Genomic DNA, 14,956 nt, shown 5'->3' on the forward strand with positions numbered 1-14,956 from the left:
ACCCCCCAAAGCAGAGGGAGAGCTTTAAAAAAAATTACAAAAGTAATGATATATGTTTTGAGTGTTATTGGAACATATAGAATACTATAGGCCTTTATGTTAAAAAAAAACAAAACAGCAGGAAATCCCAGAGCCCTTTAGACTAGGGTGCCAAATACATTCTTTATTTTGATAACGGGCAACCGTAGGCGTTTGACTGAATTTCAACACGCTGTGGGAATTGGAAAATCACTCCGTTATTCGAAGATCCAACATTTTAATTCAGCCGTTTCACCCTAAAAGTTCACTGAATTTTTAGAGGCCGTTCATCAATATAAGAGCACACAACAGCCCAAGGCGGACGTTTTCATACGGGCCCCTTCAGAAAAGAAAAGGCTTTCAGGTATCCGGTCGGTGTCGAAACGGAAATGTTGAACTCGGCGTTCTCTTGGTCTGACGCAGCAAGATACTTCACCCTCTTTGCTTTGAACTTCTTCACCCTGTATTTTGATTTCGAAAACGTTAATAATTGAAACATCGACCCAAAAGAAAAGTGGGGGCTTGTCTTTGAGGCGGCTCAGGAAAGTTTTAAGAGAGAATCAGAATCAGAATCGAGCTGGAACTACTAGTCCAGCCCGCTGCTGAAGCAGGAGATCCTATAACCATTTCAGGGAAGTGACTATCCGGTCTCTTCTTTAAACCAGCTTTCTCTCGCCCCGGCTTGTTTCTCAGCGCCGGCTTTCAATAAAAAAGCGGGGGTGGGGTGGGCGCACTTTGTTTTCCTCTCTTAGAGAAGAGCTCAAGGCGGCAGTACATTGAAGGGAGGGAGGTGGAACCGCCGGAGGGCAATGAAACCTCCCCAGGTCAACCTGCCCTCCCTAGTCACCTCCGCGCAACCCAGTGGCTCAACGGGAGGAAGCTGCAGAGGGTCTTCCCGTTCTCCCCGTGCCCCTCCGCCCACTACTGGGGAGGTAGGACGAGGCCTGGCCAATGGGAGACGACGAGCCCGGAAAGGGGCGGTGCTAAGAGCCGGTATTTGGATGCCCAGCTTGCCCGACTGGGGCATCCCTACCGCCGGCCCTTCCTCTCTCCTACCGGGGAACCATCATGGCAGAAGAAGAGAACGGCGAGCTGGGCAGGGCTCTCTCGTACACCGAGCCCGCTCCGGCCCTTGACATCGGATGCAGACCCATGGCCGAAGTGTGGGTGCTGGTGATCAACACCGGCGGGACTATCGGGATGGTGCCCCAGTCAGAGGGTGAGTTGAGCCAGAAGGCGCTTGAGGAGGCGGAGTAACGAGCCGAGCCCCTCAAAGAGAGGAGCGGTCTTCTCTCCCCACGGATCCTTCCCTCCTTGCACGCGCCTCTCGGCAGAAATTCAACAGGGGACGCTTTCACACCCCCTCGTGGATAGAAGCGCCTATTGAAATCTAGCCCGATTGAAGCCATCCTATACAACGGGAGTCCAATTTGGTGCTCTTCATATGTGCCAGAGTACAGCTTGATGTCTATGGGGATTCTCAGTCACCAAGTCATGGTTGTCCCCAAAGGTGCTTTTTTTATTTTATTTTTCAAGAGGCACCTGGACTTTTTTTTTCTTTGAAGACGTTTCATTTCTCATCCAAGAAGTTTCTTTGGCTCTCAGCCAAAGAAGCTTCTTGGATGAGAAGTGCAACATCTTCAAAGAAAAACCAGAAACCCCAAAGCACCTTTGGGATAGGCCGCAGGGGTCTCCAACCTTGGCAACTTTAAGACTTGTGGACTTCAACTCCCAGAGTTCCTCAGCCAGCAAAGCTGGCTGAGGAACTCTGGGAGTTGAAGTCCACAAGTCTTAAAGTTGTCAAGGTTGGAGACCCCTGGGATAGAGTACATCTTCCTTCTCTTCCAACCATCCTGCCTATTGGTCAGGTTTGTAATTCGGGGATTGCTTGATTGCACTGGAGAAGGCAACTCAAGAAATTTGGTCTCGTTTCTTCTACTTGACTGTTCCTGAGATCTTAGCCAATGGCAGCCACCCTGAAGCTGACTTAAGTAGGCACACTCATATGAAAAATATGAATGATTTCATATGATCATTGGTCTTATGAGTTCATTGGGTAAATGGGGGTGGGGGCGCTAATGTGATTAGGATTGTGGAAAGGGGATGTCCATGAAGCCACCAGGTGTTGAATATGATTTGATAGAGATTTTTAATTCTTTGTTGGAACAGAATACTGTAATGTAAAGGAGACTGGGACTCCATCATCTGGCAGCAAGATAACTATAAAAAAGAGAGATATAAAGTTTATTTAATAGGACAAAACAACAAAAGAAGGACCAGGTCTGCAAATGAACTGGGTCCAGGTTGAGGCAATGGAGAATTCTTTTCCTAAAATATTCTCTAAGACAGGGGTCTCCAACTTTAGCAACTTTAAGAGTTGTGGACTTCAACTCTCAGAGCTGGCTGAGGAATTCTGGGAGTTGAAGTCCACAAGTCTTAAAGTTGCTAAAGTTGGAGATCCCTGCTCTAAGGCAGTGGTGGCTAACCTTTTTCCAGCTCCGGTGCCGAAAATTGTGTGCATGCTTGTGTGCTGGCCCCCCACAACCCCTGTGCATGCATGTGCGACCCCCCGTGCACCATGTGTCTCTGCGCATGTGTGCAAGACCCCCTGCATGTGCTATGTATCTCTGCACATGTGCATGCATCTCCCATGCACCCCACCCCCGCACATGTGCGCCCGATACCCGACAATCAGCTGTTTGGCAGCGGTGCATGCATGCATGTGCAGTAGGACTCTTCTGGGTGACCTCTCGCATGCTGGCAGAAGTGGCTCTGTGTGCCACTTCTGGCACGTGTGCCATAGGTTTGCCATCACGGCTCTAAGGTATCCCTGTGGGAGAAGCACTTGCACATTGGTTCAGAATGTAGACATAATATATTTAGATTTCAGCAAGGCATTCGACAAAGTAGACCCTTAGTAAGCTAGAAAAAAGTGGAATAAATAGCACCACCACAAGATGGACTCACAACTGGCTGACAAACCATACTCAACGAGTAGTCCTTAATGGGTCTAAGTCTACATGGAGGAATGTAAGCAGTGGGGTGCCACAAGGTTCTGTCTCAGGCCCAGTACTCTTCAGTATCTTCATGAATGATTTAGATGAGGGAATAGAAGGGGAACTTACCAAATTTGCAGATGATACTAAGCTGGCAGGAATAGCTAACGCTCAAGAAGATAGTCTCAAGATCCAGATGGATTTTGACAGACTAGAACACTGGGCCGTATCTAACAAAATGAAATTCAATGCAGAGAAAAGTAAAGTCCTACACTTAGGCAAGAAAAACCAAAAGTACACATATAGACTGGGTGAAACCAGCTCAATAGCAGTAACTGTGAGAGGGATCTTGGAATCTTAGTGGACAACCAACTAAATATGAGCCAGCAGTGTGCAGCAGCAGCCAAAAAAGCTAATGCAATCCTAAATTGCATTAACAGAGGGATACCATCAAGATCAAGTGAGGTACTAATACCACTCTATAAAGCCTTAGTAAGACCTAGAGTACTGCATCCAGTTTTGGTCCCCACATTATAAAAAAGATGTTGAGACTCTTGCAAAAGTACAGAGAAGAGCAACCAGGATGGTTAGGGGACTGGAGACTAAAACATATGAAGAACAGTTACAGGAACTGGGCATGGCTAGTCTAGTGAAGAGAAGGACCAGGGGAGACATGATAGCAGTATTTGAGGGGGTGCCACAGAGAGGAAGGGGTCAAGCTATTTTCTAAAGCACCTGTAGGCCAGACAAAGAATAATGGATGGAAACTGAACAAGGAGAGATTTAACCTGGAAATAAGGAGAAACTTTCTGACAGTGGGAACAATCAACCAATGGAACAGTTTACCCTTGGAAGTTGTGAAAGCACCATCACTTGAGACTTTTAAGAAGAGATTGGACTCCCATCTGTCAGAAATGTTGTAGGGTCTCCCGCTTGGGCAGCGGGTTAACAAGGTCCCTTCCAACTCTGATTATCTGTTATCTGAATGCTAACACTTCTATTCTAAGCCAACATGTGCTTCCTTTATGATCACATGATCCAGGGGTTGGATGTCTCCATTCCTTCTCCATCCTTCCCAAATGCATGACCCAGAGCTGAGGGAATGCAGCCTGCCTCATATTGCGCATACATAGACATAAGCGCAACACAGGAGATTAGACATATTTATTTATTTCCTACCTTTACTATTTTTATAAATAACTCAAGATGGTGGTGAACATACCTAATATTCCTTCCTCCTCCTATTTCCCCCATATCAACAACCCTGTAAGGTGGATTGGGCTGAGAGAGAATGTCAGGCCCAAAATCAGCTGGCTTTCATGCCTAAGGTAGGACTAGAACTCACGGTCTCCTGGTTTCTACCCAGGTGTCTTAACTATATTATACTTAGAATAATTTATATGCACTTGCCTCAGTAGTCCCTTTGCACATGCACAGAGAGATATATCTGTTATGCAGAGCATAACACACATAAAGACATAACTGTAAAATTGATGCTTCCTGTAATCAAATTAAAAATGGTAAAAAGATCTATAAGAATGCCAGAAACTATTTCTTGCTTCTTTTCCCTGACTTGTTATGCATAGGATTGTTCCATACTAGTTCACACCAAAATAAGTCACTTTTCATCATGAACCTTTGATATACATTCACATTACTTCACCCTCCTTGAATAACTTCGGATGTTTACATGCTTTTGCCTAGGGATGTGTGGGTCAATTATTAATACACAATTTTCTTCTTGATCCAACTTTCATTTTCTCTCCCAACTTTTTGGTAATACAGGGCAACTTGCAGAAGGATTCTTTGGCTCTCAAGTGTTAGATACATCCAAATAAAATGATAACAAGAAGCCTTACTTGATGTTTTAGATTTTTTTTTCTTTTTATAGACACAAGGAAGAAAACCTGGAGGCCTGGAAGTTTTAAAGTAATTCTGTAATTTGGCTAGTTTATTGCAACAGTGCAATTCAGTTAGCCTATTGCAACAGCTGCCTGAGTAATATTGAAAATGAGCACTATTCCAAGTGACTAAGAGGTTCCTGAATAAGGCAAACCCCTCACGTAAAGGGCACTTCCTCCATAGGCAGGGCTAACATGGAAAAATGTTTATTCTAGACAAATACTTACATACCTGAAAACCTAATTTTTGAAACAAGATTTGTACTGTACTATTGTAAAGCAATATTTTATTTCATGTAAACAGTGCTAATTTTTTAGGAATTGGAAGACCCAGTTTCTTTTTCTGATCACATGGCAAATTAAAATTGTTTAAGAGCAATACAGGTAGTCCTTGATTTATCACTGATGCCTCAAAAGGGACGTATGACACACTTTTGAAATGGTCACATGGTCACATGATCGCAACCGGATCATGTTTTAGGCCATTTCTAGCAGCCCGATTTATGTAGCCATAATTTATAATGTTTTTGCCAGAAATCAATGTTTACTTCCAGTAAAAAATCAATCCATAGTGAAAAATGGTTCCCTTAACAACCACTTAATGACTATGGTATTCACTTTTTTTTAAATAAAGTTTTATTTGGGTTTTCACACACAAAATACAAGTAAAACATCTTTTTTGAAAATAGCATGGTCCCGGGTTGAACTTCTTTATACAGACACAAAACTCAATTTCATGCTCCTTTTTGTATTCTATTCCATATCTTATACTATTTTACATTTTCTATATAATTTTTCCCCTCTTTTGATTTTCTCAATTTTATTTTGATTATCTCATCTCAATTCAAATCATTATATTTATACTTTTGTCTGTTCTGTTTCAATTTCATATTATCTTTTCTCATTAAACAAATTTTCTCCTGTAGTTACTAATTGGAGTATGACACCCTTATATCTTTTAATTACATCCATTCAACTCTTATTTAAACTTCAATATATACCTTAAGATTATGACCTTCAATATAATACATAATACATAACTTCCAATCGAATTCTTCTTGGCACATTCTTATAATACACACTATATTCTTTAAAAAAGAAAAAGAAAGATTGTAAATATATGTAATTATAAACCCTCATTCCATTCCAGTTCAGTTCTATCATTAATAATCATTAAAACCATAACATCTTTAACACTTCTTTTCAATTAAATATCATACTTCCTTAAAAACACATATAATCTCTATAATTAATTTTTCCCTTATTTCTCTTCACATATGTTTTATAAATCATTAAATATACTTTTTGTTACATTTATTTATTGACAAGCATTCCACTGAATTACGATAGCTATTTTATCAGACATTTTAATCATACATTGTTTCATATTTTCTAAAATTATTTCTGCTTCTAATACTATACTATCTTACGTACCTTTGCAGAATCCCTTTTTCCATTAAGTTTTCACCCATTATCTCTAAATGGACCCTGTTTCTCTATATTTTGCTTCTGTCCTTTATATCTTCTTTTCCTTTCTTTCTTCCCTCTCATCTTCTCCCTCCCCTTTTTACCCCCTTGTCTCTCTACTTCTAATTCTCTCTTCTGCATTTCCCTGTTCTGTTGCTTTCTGATTCTATACTTATTTTTCACTCTATTTTTTGGGGGAGTTGTTTTTCCCAATCTTAAACTTTCCATTCTCTTTCTCCCCTTTCCTTTTTCCCCCCCATCTAACATTACTTGTTCATTAAAGATGGCTTCTTCTTTGTCGCAATCTTCTTGTTCTGCAGGCATTTCTTGTTGTTTCTCATAATTCCAAATCTCCATTTCTAAAAACTGAAATACGAAGCCAAAAGAACCTCTCCCTTCTTGTGCATCTTCTTTGTACTTTTTAAGTTCCATTTTCAGTTCTTCTAAAAGTGGAGCCATTTTAAACAGCTTTAAACAACCACCCGATTGATTCTAGTCATTCAAAACAATAACCAAGAATCCAGAAATCATCAAGTAATCCAGATAGTCCCGAGTTATATCTTCTTATTTCTTTTTCGACTTTCTCTTCCTGGGGTTTTTGTTGCAATATTTCAGTTACAATCTTTTGGAAGTCTTGTTGAGATTTTGCTGTAAGTTCTTTTTTTATTCCAGGCAGTCTCCTCCCTTCCAGATCCTGCCCTTTTATTCTTCCTCTCTCCTTTCCTGTTTTCAAAAGCTTTTAATTGTCCAGAAATCTTTATTATCCCTTTGACTTTTTATTTTCAGCATTAAATGCTTATTGATGTCAAAGTGGATTTTTTCCCAATTTCTTGCTTAAGTCTCTTAGCTGTCAGTATAGGAAAAGGTGAAAACCAAATCTTTTCCCTTTTCTCTCTCATTCGCAGCTTAAAAATCTTATTAGGGAACAATGTTATTGTTTTTTAACAGTTTCAATTCCAGGGTACCTTATTTGTTGCTTTTGCTGTTTGACCCGGTCAACCAAAACTTTCTCTTCTTATCTTCCTCCTGCACATTCTTTTCCGGTCGAGTTCTTCTTTGTGGTGGCCATTTCTGACCACCGCTGCAACCGCCTTCGGGAAAGGGAGTAATGGCCAGCTGGGGAGGAGAGATGCGGCTCTCCTCCACCCTGCTGGCAGTCTCCCCCCTCTTCACCACCTCTATAGGGTGGCTTAGCCCCCAAACCAGCCGGCTCGGGGCGCTCCAGCGGCGAGCGCCTCGCAGAAGCTCAAACCGGAAGTCCAGTATTCACTTTTGACTACCACAAAAAAAAAAAAGAGGTCACAAAAACAGGTCTGGTCACGTGGTGACCCACTTTACGACTTACATGACTTACGACCGTAAATGCCAAGCTCAGTTATGATTTTAAGTTGAGGACGACTTGTATTAATCTGGGCCATACTGTCAATGAGGAATGTGAATTAGATTAAGTCGAATGCTTACAGTAATTTTATAATGAAATGGGCTGATGCTAAACTTTTCAGGATTCTTCTGAAGCAATTTAAGTGTGAGCCAGACCCTTCATTGTTGATTTATTTGGGAGGGACCAAAAGTACAGGAACGACATTCACATATTCTACTAAGCAATATTGTGATGGTGTAAAATCTGTTGCAGGTGATAGCCTTTCCTGTTTCATTTCATACCTTGCCTCTTTTCAGTGTTAGATAAGCAAAATACATGGGCAATGTTTTATGATTTCAGATACCAGTTTATATGAATTTTCTTTTTGGTTCTAGTGGAACAGCATAGTAAATGTTTGCTATTGATCCATTTGTGTTTGTTATTTTCACAATCGTTGAAATGACTATTCAGGGTTTTAGGCAAGAATATGTCTAGCTTTAAATGGAGATGCAAGGAATGAACCTGGAATTATCTTCATGCGAACCATGTTTCTACTACCGACCTGCATCTCAGTCTCAAAGTTCAGATGATCATTCAGAGAACATTGTTTTATTCATGATTTTTTTTTGTTTCTCAGGTCTTGTCCCTGAAGCTAACAAGCTTGCAGAAGCTCTGAAAAAGATGACCATACTTCATGATGCAACATATGCCAAGGAAACACAACTAGATAACCGCCTTGGAGTTAACACTTTGGTACTTCCGTATGTATTTGGAATACTGGAATGTTTTCATTTAATGAGTTTTTGAATTTCCTTGAAGCATCCTGGATATTTTTTAAAAAAATATTTAAAATTGTGTCTAGAATAACCCTTTCCAACCTGGGACTCTTCAGATATATTGGGATTGGAGCCACCCAAATCCTGAGCTAATCCCTTTGCGGTTTGAAGAAATAAAATTGTAATACCTGGCCAATTATCTAAATTAACTAAAATTAAATTAAATTGAATACTTTATTTGGCGAAGTGTGGTTAGACACCCAAGGAATTTGTCTCCATACAGAAGCACTCAATGTACATGCAAAGCAATAGAATAATAATAATATTACCAATAAAAGGGGGAGCAAAGAAGATACCACAGCCACAATACATGGATTAATAGATATAAGGCAGCACTGAGAGAATTAAGTGTTGAGAGCATGAAGACATGAGGGAAAATTTTTTCCCTTTGCCTAGTCGTTTTGCCATGCAATACTTTATAATGCTATTCTGAGGGAAGGTGTTGATAACCAGGATGTGAGGGGTCTGCAGATATCTTCTCAGCTCTCCTTCTGACCTTCACAATGTAGTGGCCTTCTATGGAAGGCAGGCTGGTTGCAATTGTTTTTTCTGCAGTCTTAATATCCATTTGGAGTCTGTGAACCTCTCCTGTTTGGTTGCTGTACCAAATCAGACAATTATAGAATAGATACCATATCAAATAGATGGAAAATGATTGAATTAGTTTAAATTAATGCCGATTTTTAAAGGAAAACCTCACTATTTTAGTACAGATAAACATTTCTTTTTTTAAAAAAGATGGCACTCTTGTGTACTTAGTGCAAAACAGGATTTGGGGTTTTCTATTTTGTGGAGTTGGTAAAGTTGGAGGTTGAGGATGGGTACAGAGAATTAAAAGATATTAGAACAATGTGGAATAGTGGAGCCTCAGGAGGCTGACGGAGAGGGAAATGAATTTGCACAGTGACAGTCAAGGAGGGGTATAGGGGTTTAATTTAATTTATTTATTCAGTTTAGGTGCTGCCCAACTTCAGAATGACTGTAGGTGTTGAAGTTTATTTGCATCTGTACCAGGTCAACCCTTCACAAGTTGCCAGGAATATCTTGCATGAAAGCCATTCTGTTTATAGATTTTCTCATCAACTATAACTTGATACCTTTGTCCAGTCATCTGAAAAAGAGTATCATTAAAACAGCTTATTTCAGAAGATTTTTTTTTTATGACAGTTCTTCCAACCAGGATAAAAGAATTATCTACACCATCCTGGAACTTTCTCCTCTACTAGATTCTTCAAATATGACACCGTCTGAATGGGACAAAATTGCCAGCTGCCTTGAGGTAATTTTTTTTTTAAATAATATGCTGTTGGTCACAGATACACAATCACTCTGTGATCAGTAACTCAGATATTATTTCTGATCAATTGCCTAATACAGCTCCAAAACTTCAGTTCTTTCAAATCCCTAATTTTTAACTGAGATGATTACATAGTCAAAGCCAACTAATTCGCTTAATTGACAAGTTGTGTGATTCACATGGCTGTCTGTTAAACTCATACTAATATATGGCATCTTCCATTTTCTCTATTTCCTTTTGTTGGAAGAAATATCCTTCTGGGATCAGTTCCAGGTGGGGAAGAAAGACACTGGAAACATGGTGACTGTTTGGAAATATGGTTTATTGATGAACAGGATGGGTTCCTGGGCAGAAAAAAGGGAAGAGATACTGAGAGTCCCTTGGCTTTATGCTCTCTGCTGGGATTTGAATTTGAGCTCGTATTCTGATTGGTTGTCAGACTCCCATGGGGCCATGCAGGGGCAACTCTGTAGGCTGTCCGGAGTTCCAGGCTTGGTTGAGCCTTGCTGGATGATAATGTAATGAAAGGGCTTTGGACAATTCCTATTATGGCTCTACCTGGAGTAGATCTTTGTTATGTAAAATAGACTGGCCCACGCCTGAGAAATGGCCTATTAGCAAAGGTGGGGGTGGGGGCTGAGTTTCTACTTTTCTTTTTAGGGGAAATATTCTGCCTTTTTAGTAGATCCTAAAATATTTCATTTTCCTAGGAGAGGGGTGGGTTTTAACTTCCAACACTTTATTATTGATTTCTTTTCTGAGGAATGGTTTGGAGCAAACTCATGAGAATGTCATTGAAATAACAATAGTTATGGCCCAGCATCTCTTAAACAATCCTTTTTTTATACACAAATGTTATTCTAAAAACTAGGATCCTGATTCCAAGATTGCTCTAGGACTGTTTCTTAAATATTTTGTTCTTCCCACTTCTAAAAATTATAGAGGACCAACCGCAAAAAAGATTTGGTCTGTATGGGTTATATTAATTGAATTAAAAATGAAAATGGATGCATTTGTAGAATTGAATCATGTAAAATAACAACATTAAAGCCATTAGATGTTGATTTAAATAAAATGTTTTTATGAAAAAAACTGTAATTTTAACAGATAAAAATGATAAAGAATAATGTTGAGTTAAATACAGGTAGCCCTCAAATTATGGCCACAATTGAATGCAAAATCTATGTTGCTAAGTGAAACATTTGTTAAGTGAATTTGCTCCGTTTCACAACTTTTCTTGTCACAGTTGTTAAGTGAATCATTGCATTTGTTAAGTTAGTAACATGATTGCTAAGGGAATCTTCATTTCCCATTGTTGGTCAGAAGCAGTGGTGGTATTCGCCTCGGTTCGGGTGAAACGGTAGTAAAAAAATGTTACAGTTCGGCTGAACTGCTAGTAAAAAAACAGCTATTGGTTCAGCTGAATCAGTATTTCTTTTCTTTTTCTTCCCAACGATCAGCTGTTCCGACGATCAGCTGTGCCGGGATTCCCCTCACTGTCTTACTGCTTCACCAGGAGGCTTCCCTGACTACAACCCCACCCACCCCGTGCTCCGTTTTTGGCTTCCTGGGCCTCAGGGAAGCCTCCTGGGAGCAACAACGGCCTCTTCCCTGAGGCCCAGGAAGCAAAAAAAAAGGAGAATGGGGGGTAGGGAGGGGTGTGCTGCAAAAAAAGAAAGAAGCCACGCCCATCCAGCCACATGGCCACGCCCACCTAGCGACGCCCACCTAGCCCAGCCCACAGAACCAGTAGTAAAAATATTTGCATCCCACCCCTGGTCAGAAGGTTGCAAAAACCGATCACATGATCCCGGAACACTGCAATCATCATAAATATGAGCATCTGAATTTTGATCATGGGGATTCTGCAACGGTCATAAGTGTGAAAAATGGGGATAAGTCACTTTTTCAGTGCCGTTGTAACTTTGAATGGTCACTAAGTGAACTGTTGTAAGTCGAGGACTACCTACCTGTAGCTGCAATATCTGGCAAATTAATGGTGATTTCATGGACCTCTTAAAGAGTTTTATATTACCTCTAGGATCACACTTTAAAAAACACTAGAAAAAGAAATGAGGAGAAGGAAAGCTGATGTAATTTTGAGTGACTTCCAGTTCTGTAATTCTATGACTCACTTAAAACAGGTTTTTAAAACCTTTCTGCTAAAATTCATATGACCACAAGGTGGTAGTATATTGCTGCTTTTTGCTCTGCAAAATTTACAGATGGCATGCCAGCCAGCATTTGCAGAAGAATAAGCAATTTACAGAGCAATCTGTCATTATTGAAACACAATGAATATTTAAAAATAGAATTCAGTGGAATGATGAGTGTCATACCCCATAACTTTGTTGATAAAGAACATGTTCTCTGGACACAGAAATATTTAATCACTGAAGTTTCTGTTCAGAGGAGTTAAAAGTAGCAGGTTTGGGAAAGGAAGTCCTAAGGACTGATAATTGCTTCGTTAGGATTGTTTCTCCCAGAATTCCCAGCCAGTTTGGGTCTATCTGAATTGTATAAGGTGTATAAATTGTATAGGGTGTATTTGTACTGATGTTTCTGTTCTTTGGTATATGTTTGAGCTTCCAGAAGATAATGTATTAGGGGTTTACAAAAAAATCATTTTCATTTGTTAGTAGAAATCAAATATCTGGTATGCAGTAGTGCACTTTTGATGCATTGATTAGGTATGGTTGAGTTGCTATCAATTCTTAGTGACCATATGGATAGATTTCTTCCATAACAGTCCGTTCCTAACCTGGTTTTTGGATCTTCCAATAGTGCACTTATTTCCTAGTAGCTGACACTATCCACCTTTTGGTTGGTTGTCTTCTTCTTCCCTTTCCCTGCACAACAGCTAGACCTCTGCATAAGATATCTGAAGGTTAATTTCAGCCTGATCATTTGTGACTCAAGTGAGAACTTTGAGTTGATCTGTTCAATGACCTATTGGTTTGTTTTCTTGGCTGTCCGTGGTGCTCTTAGGAGTCTTCTCCAACATCAGAGTTCAAAAGCATCCGTGAGGCAAATTTAAATACTGGACTTCATAATTATCTCTTTATTTATTTAGTGTTATATTTGAGGACATCCCCGAGAAGTCCAGCATGTGAGATCTTGAGTTTCTGCCTCCTAAGTCCCAATTCTCTTTTCCTCTGAGGTACCACTGTGTTCCCTTTGCAAGAGTGGTCCTTCCCTATGGCAGATTGATTACATGACTTTTTCCTCAACTATCCTCACTTGAAATGTTGTGCAATCTCAACAGTCTTGGTGCATAAGAAAGCAGAGTTGTGTGATAAATAAATGACTGTTCACTTATTTATTTGATGATTAGCATTGGTGAAAGAGATAAAGGGCAGTGGAGGGAGATTAAATGTTCAATGTTACAAAATCAAAGTGTGGCCATTGGGTATGCACTTATTCAGTGGGTCGGTGCTCTTTTCCTTTGTTCTGATATTTCTCTCTCAACTAAAAGGGCTTTAGAATTATCCTATCAATCTGGCACTTACAAATTACTATGTAGGTGTCTAGTTGCAAGTCCTGTAAGCTGTAGTTGCTAGTATACCTCCATTTGGACCCCTGCTGAAGGTGCATAAAAACACCGCAGTTTTAACAGACCATAGTAGATTAGCAGATTAACAGAGTTGGAAGGGACTTTGTAAATCATCTAGTCCAACTCCCCACCCAAGCAGGAGACCCTACACCATTTCTGACAGATGACAGTCTTGAAAGTCTCTGAATTTCTGAAAGATGACAGTCTCTTTTTGAAAACTTCCAGTGATGAAGCTGCCACAACTTCTGAGGATAAGCTGTTCCATTAGTTGATTGCTCTCACTGTCAGAAAATGTCTCCTTATTTCTAGGTTGAATCTCTCCTTGTTCAGTTTCCATACATTATTCCTTGTCTGGCTTCAGGGCTTTGGAAAATAGCTAGACAAATAGCTAGAGAAAATAGCTAGATCTAGAGAAGATGGCCATTGTGAACAATTGGATTATGTTTTCCATGTTTGAAATTGTTGTTTGATTAGTAAATGTCATGTGATGTATGTAATGTGTGTGTGTGTGTGTGTGTGTGTGTGTGTGTGTGTGTGTGTGTATGTATGTATGTATGTATGTATGTAAGTTTCAAGATATTTATTTATATTATTTAGGCTTACATATGGCTCCAATCGTCCACTGAGATGTTTTCAATCCTGTATGGATAAATTATCAATAGAATATATACACAAACATACAGTATAAATAAAATATGTCTATGATGAGAATCATAACCCTAATCATAAATGGTGTAGTGAGGAAGGCACTAGACTAAAAACCAGGAGATTGGTGAATTCTAGTCCTGCGTTAGGCATGAAAACCAGGTAGGTAACTTTGAGCCAATCCCTTTCCCTTCCTTCCTTCCTTCCTTCCTTCCTTCCTTCCTTCCTTCCTTCCTTCCTTCCTTCCCTCCCTCCCTCCCTCCCTCCCTCCCTCCCTCCCCAATTTCAGCTTGCTCATTTCTAATTTAAAATCATGCTCGAACCAGTGAGTTACATTTTGGATGGATTCATTAAAGGATGGTTAATTCTGATTCTTTCACAGTGCAGAGTGGTGTAAATAAACTCCAATGGGAACTAAATGTAAAATAGTTACTCCTGGAGGTAGAATCATACCCAGGAGGACAGCTCAGCAAAATGTCACAAGTTATTACATTATAATTTTTACAGATTGGTGAGTTCACACATCATGCTAAACCATCATGTGGGTTGTTTGATTTAGGCTGGGTGGTGTATGAACGCAACCAATGGTGGGTCTTTTCAGGAAGCCAAATATAAGTAAACTAATGACTAATTGGGATGTGTGATTCCAATTATAAATTAAATTAACTGAGAAAATTAAGCAATTAATACCAGGCCAGATATTGAAGATATTTCTTTTTTTAAAAAATAATAATTATTATAACTTATGACTTTTTATCCATCTTGCTATATTAATATTTCTGACTATTTTGACTGCATGATTTTGTAATCTGCCCAGAGAACTTTGTTGTTAGACAAATAAAAGAATAAATAACAAATTAATATTTCCAAATACATTTGCCAT

General features: G+C 39.6%; 1 protein-coding gene across 1 annotated transcript in view; it reads left to right on the forward strand.

Moving 5' to 3' along the window:
• The first annotated feature begins 981 nt into the window (after positions 1-981).
• ASPG (asparaginase) overlaps positions 982-14,956 on the forward strand; it is an 85,818-nt gene continuing 71,843 nt past the window's right edge. Inside the window, exons 1-3 of the mRNA XM_026670056.2 lie at positions 982-1,237; positions 8,380-8,503; positions 9,746-9,857. Coding sequence (XP_026525841.1) covers positions 1,087-1,237; positions 8,380-8,503; positions 9,746-9,857 — 387 coding nt within the window. The 5' untranslated portion in view covers positions 982-1,086. The remainder of the gene's footprint in view (positions 1,238-8,379; positions 8,504-9,745; positions 9,858-14,956) is intronic.

The sequence above is a fragment of the Notechis scutatus genome, chromosome 1 (genome assembly GCF_049901735.1).
Source record: "Notechis scutatus isolate UNSWTSFEM ecotype Mainland chromosome 1, rNotScu1.2, whole genome shotgun sequence".
NCBI classification, from domain to species: Eukaryota; Metazoa; Chordata; class Lepidosauria; order Squamata; family Elapidae; genus Notechis; species Notechis scutatus.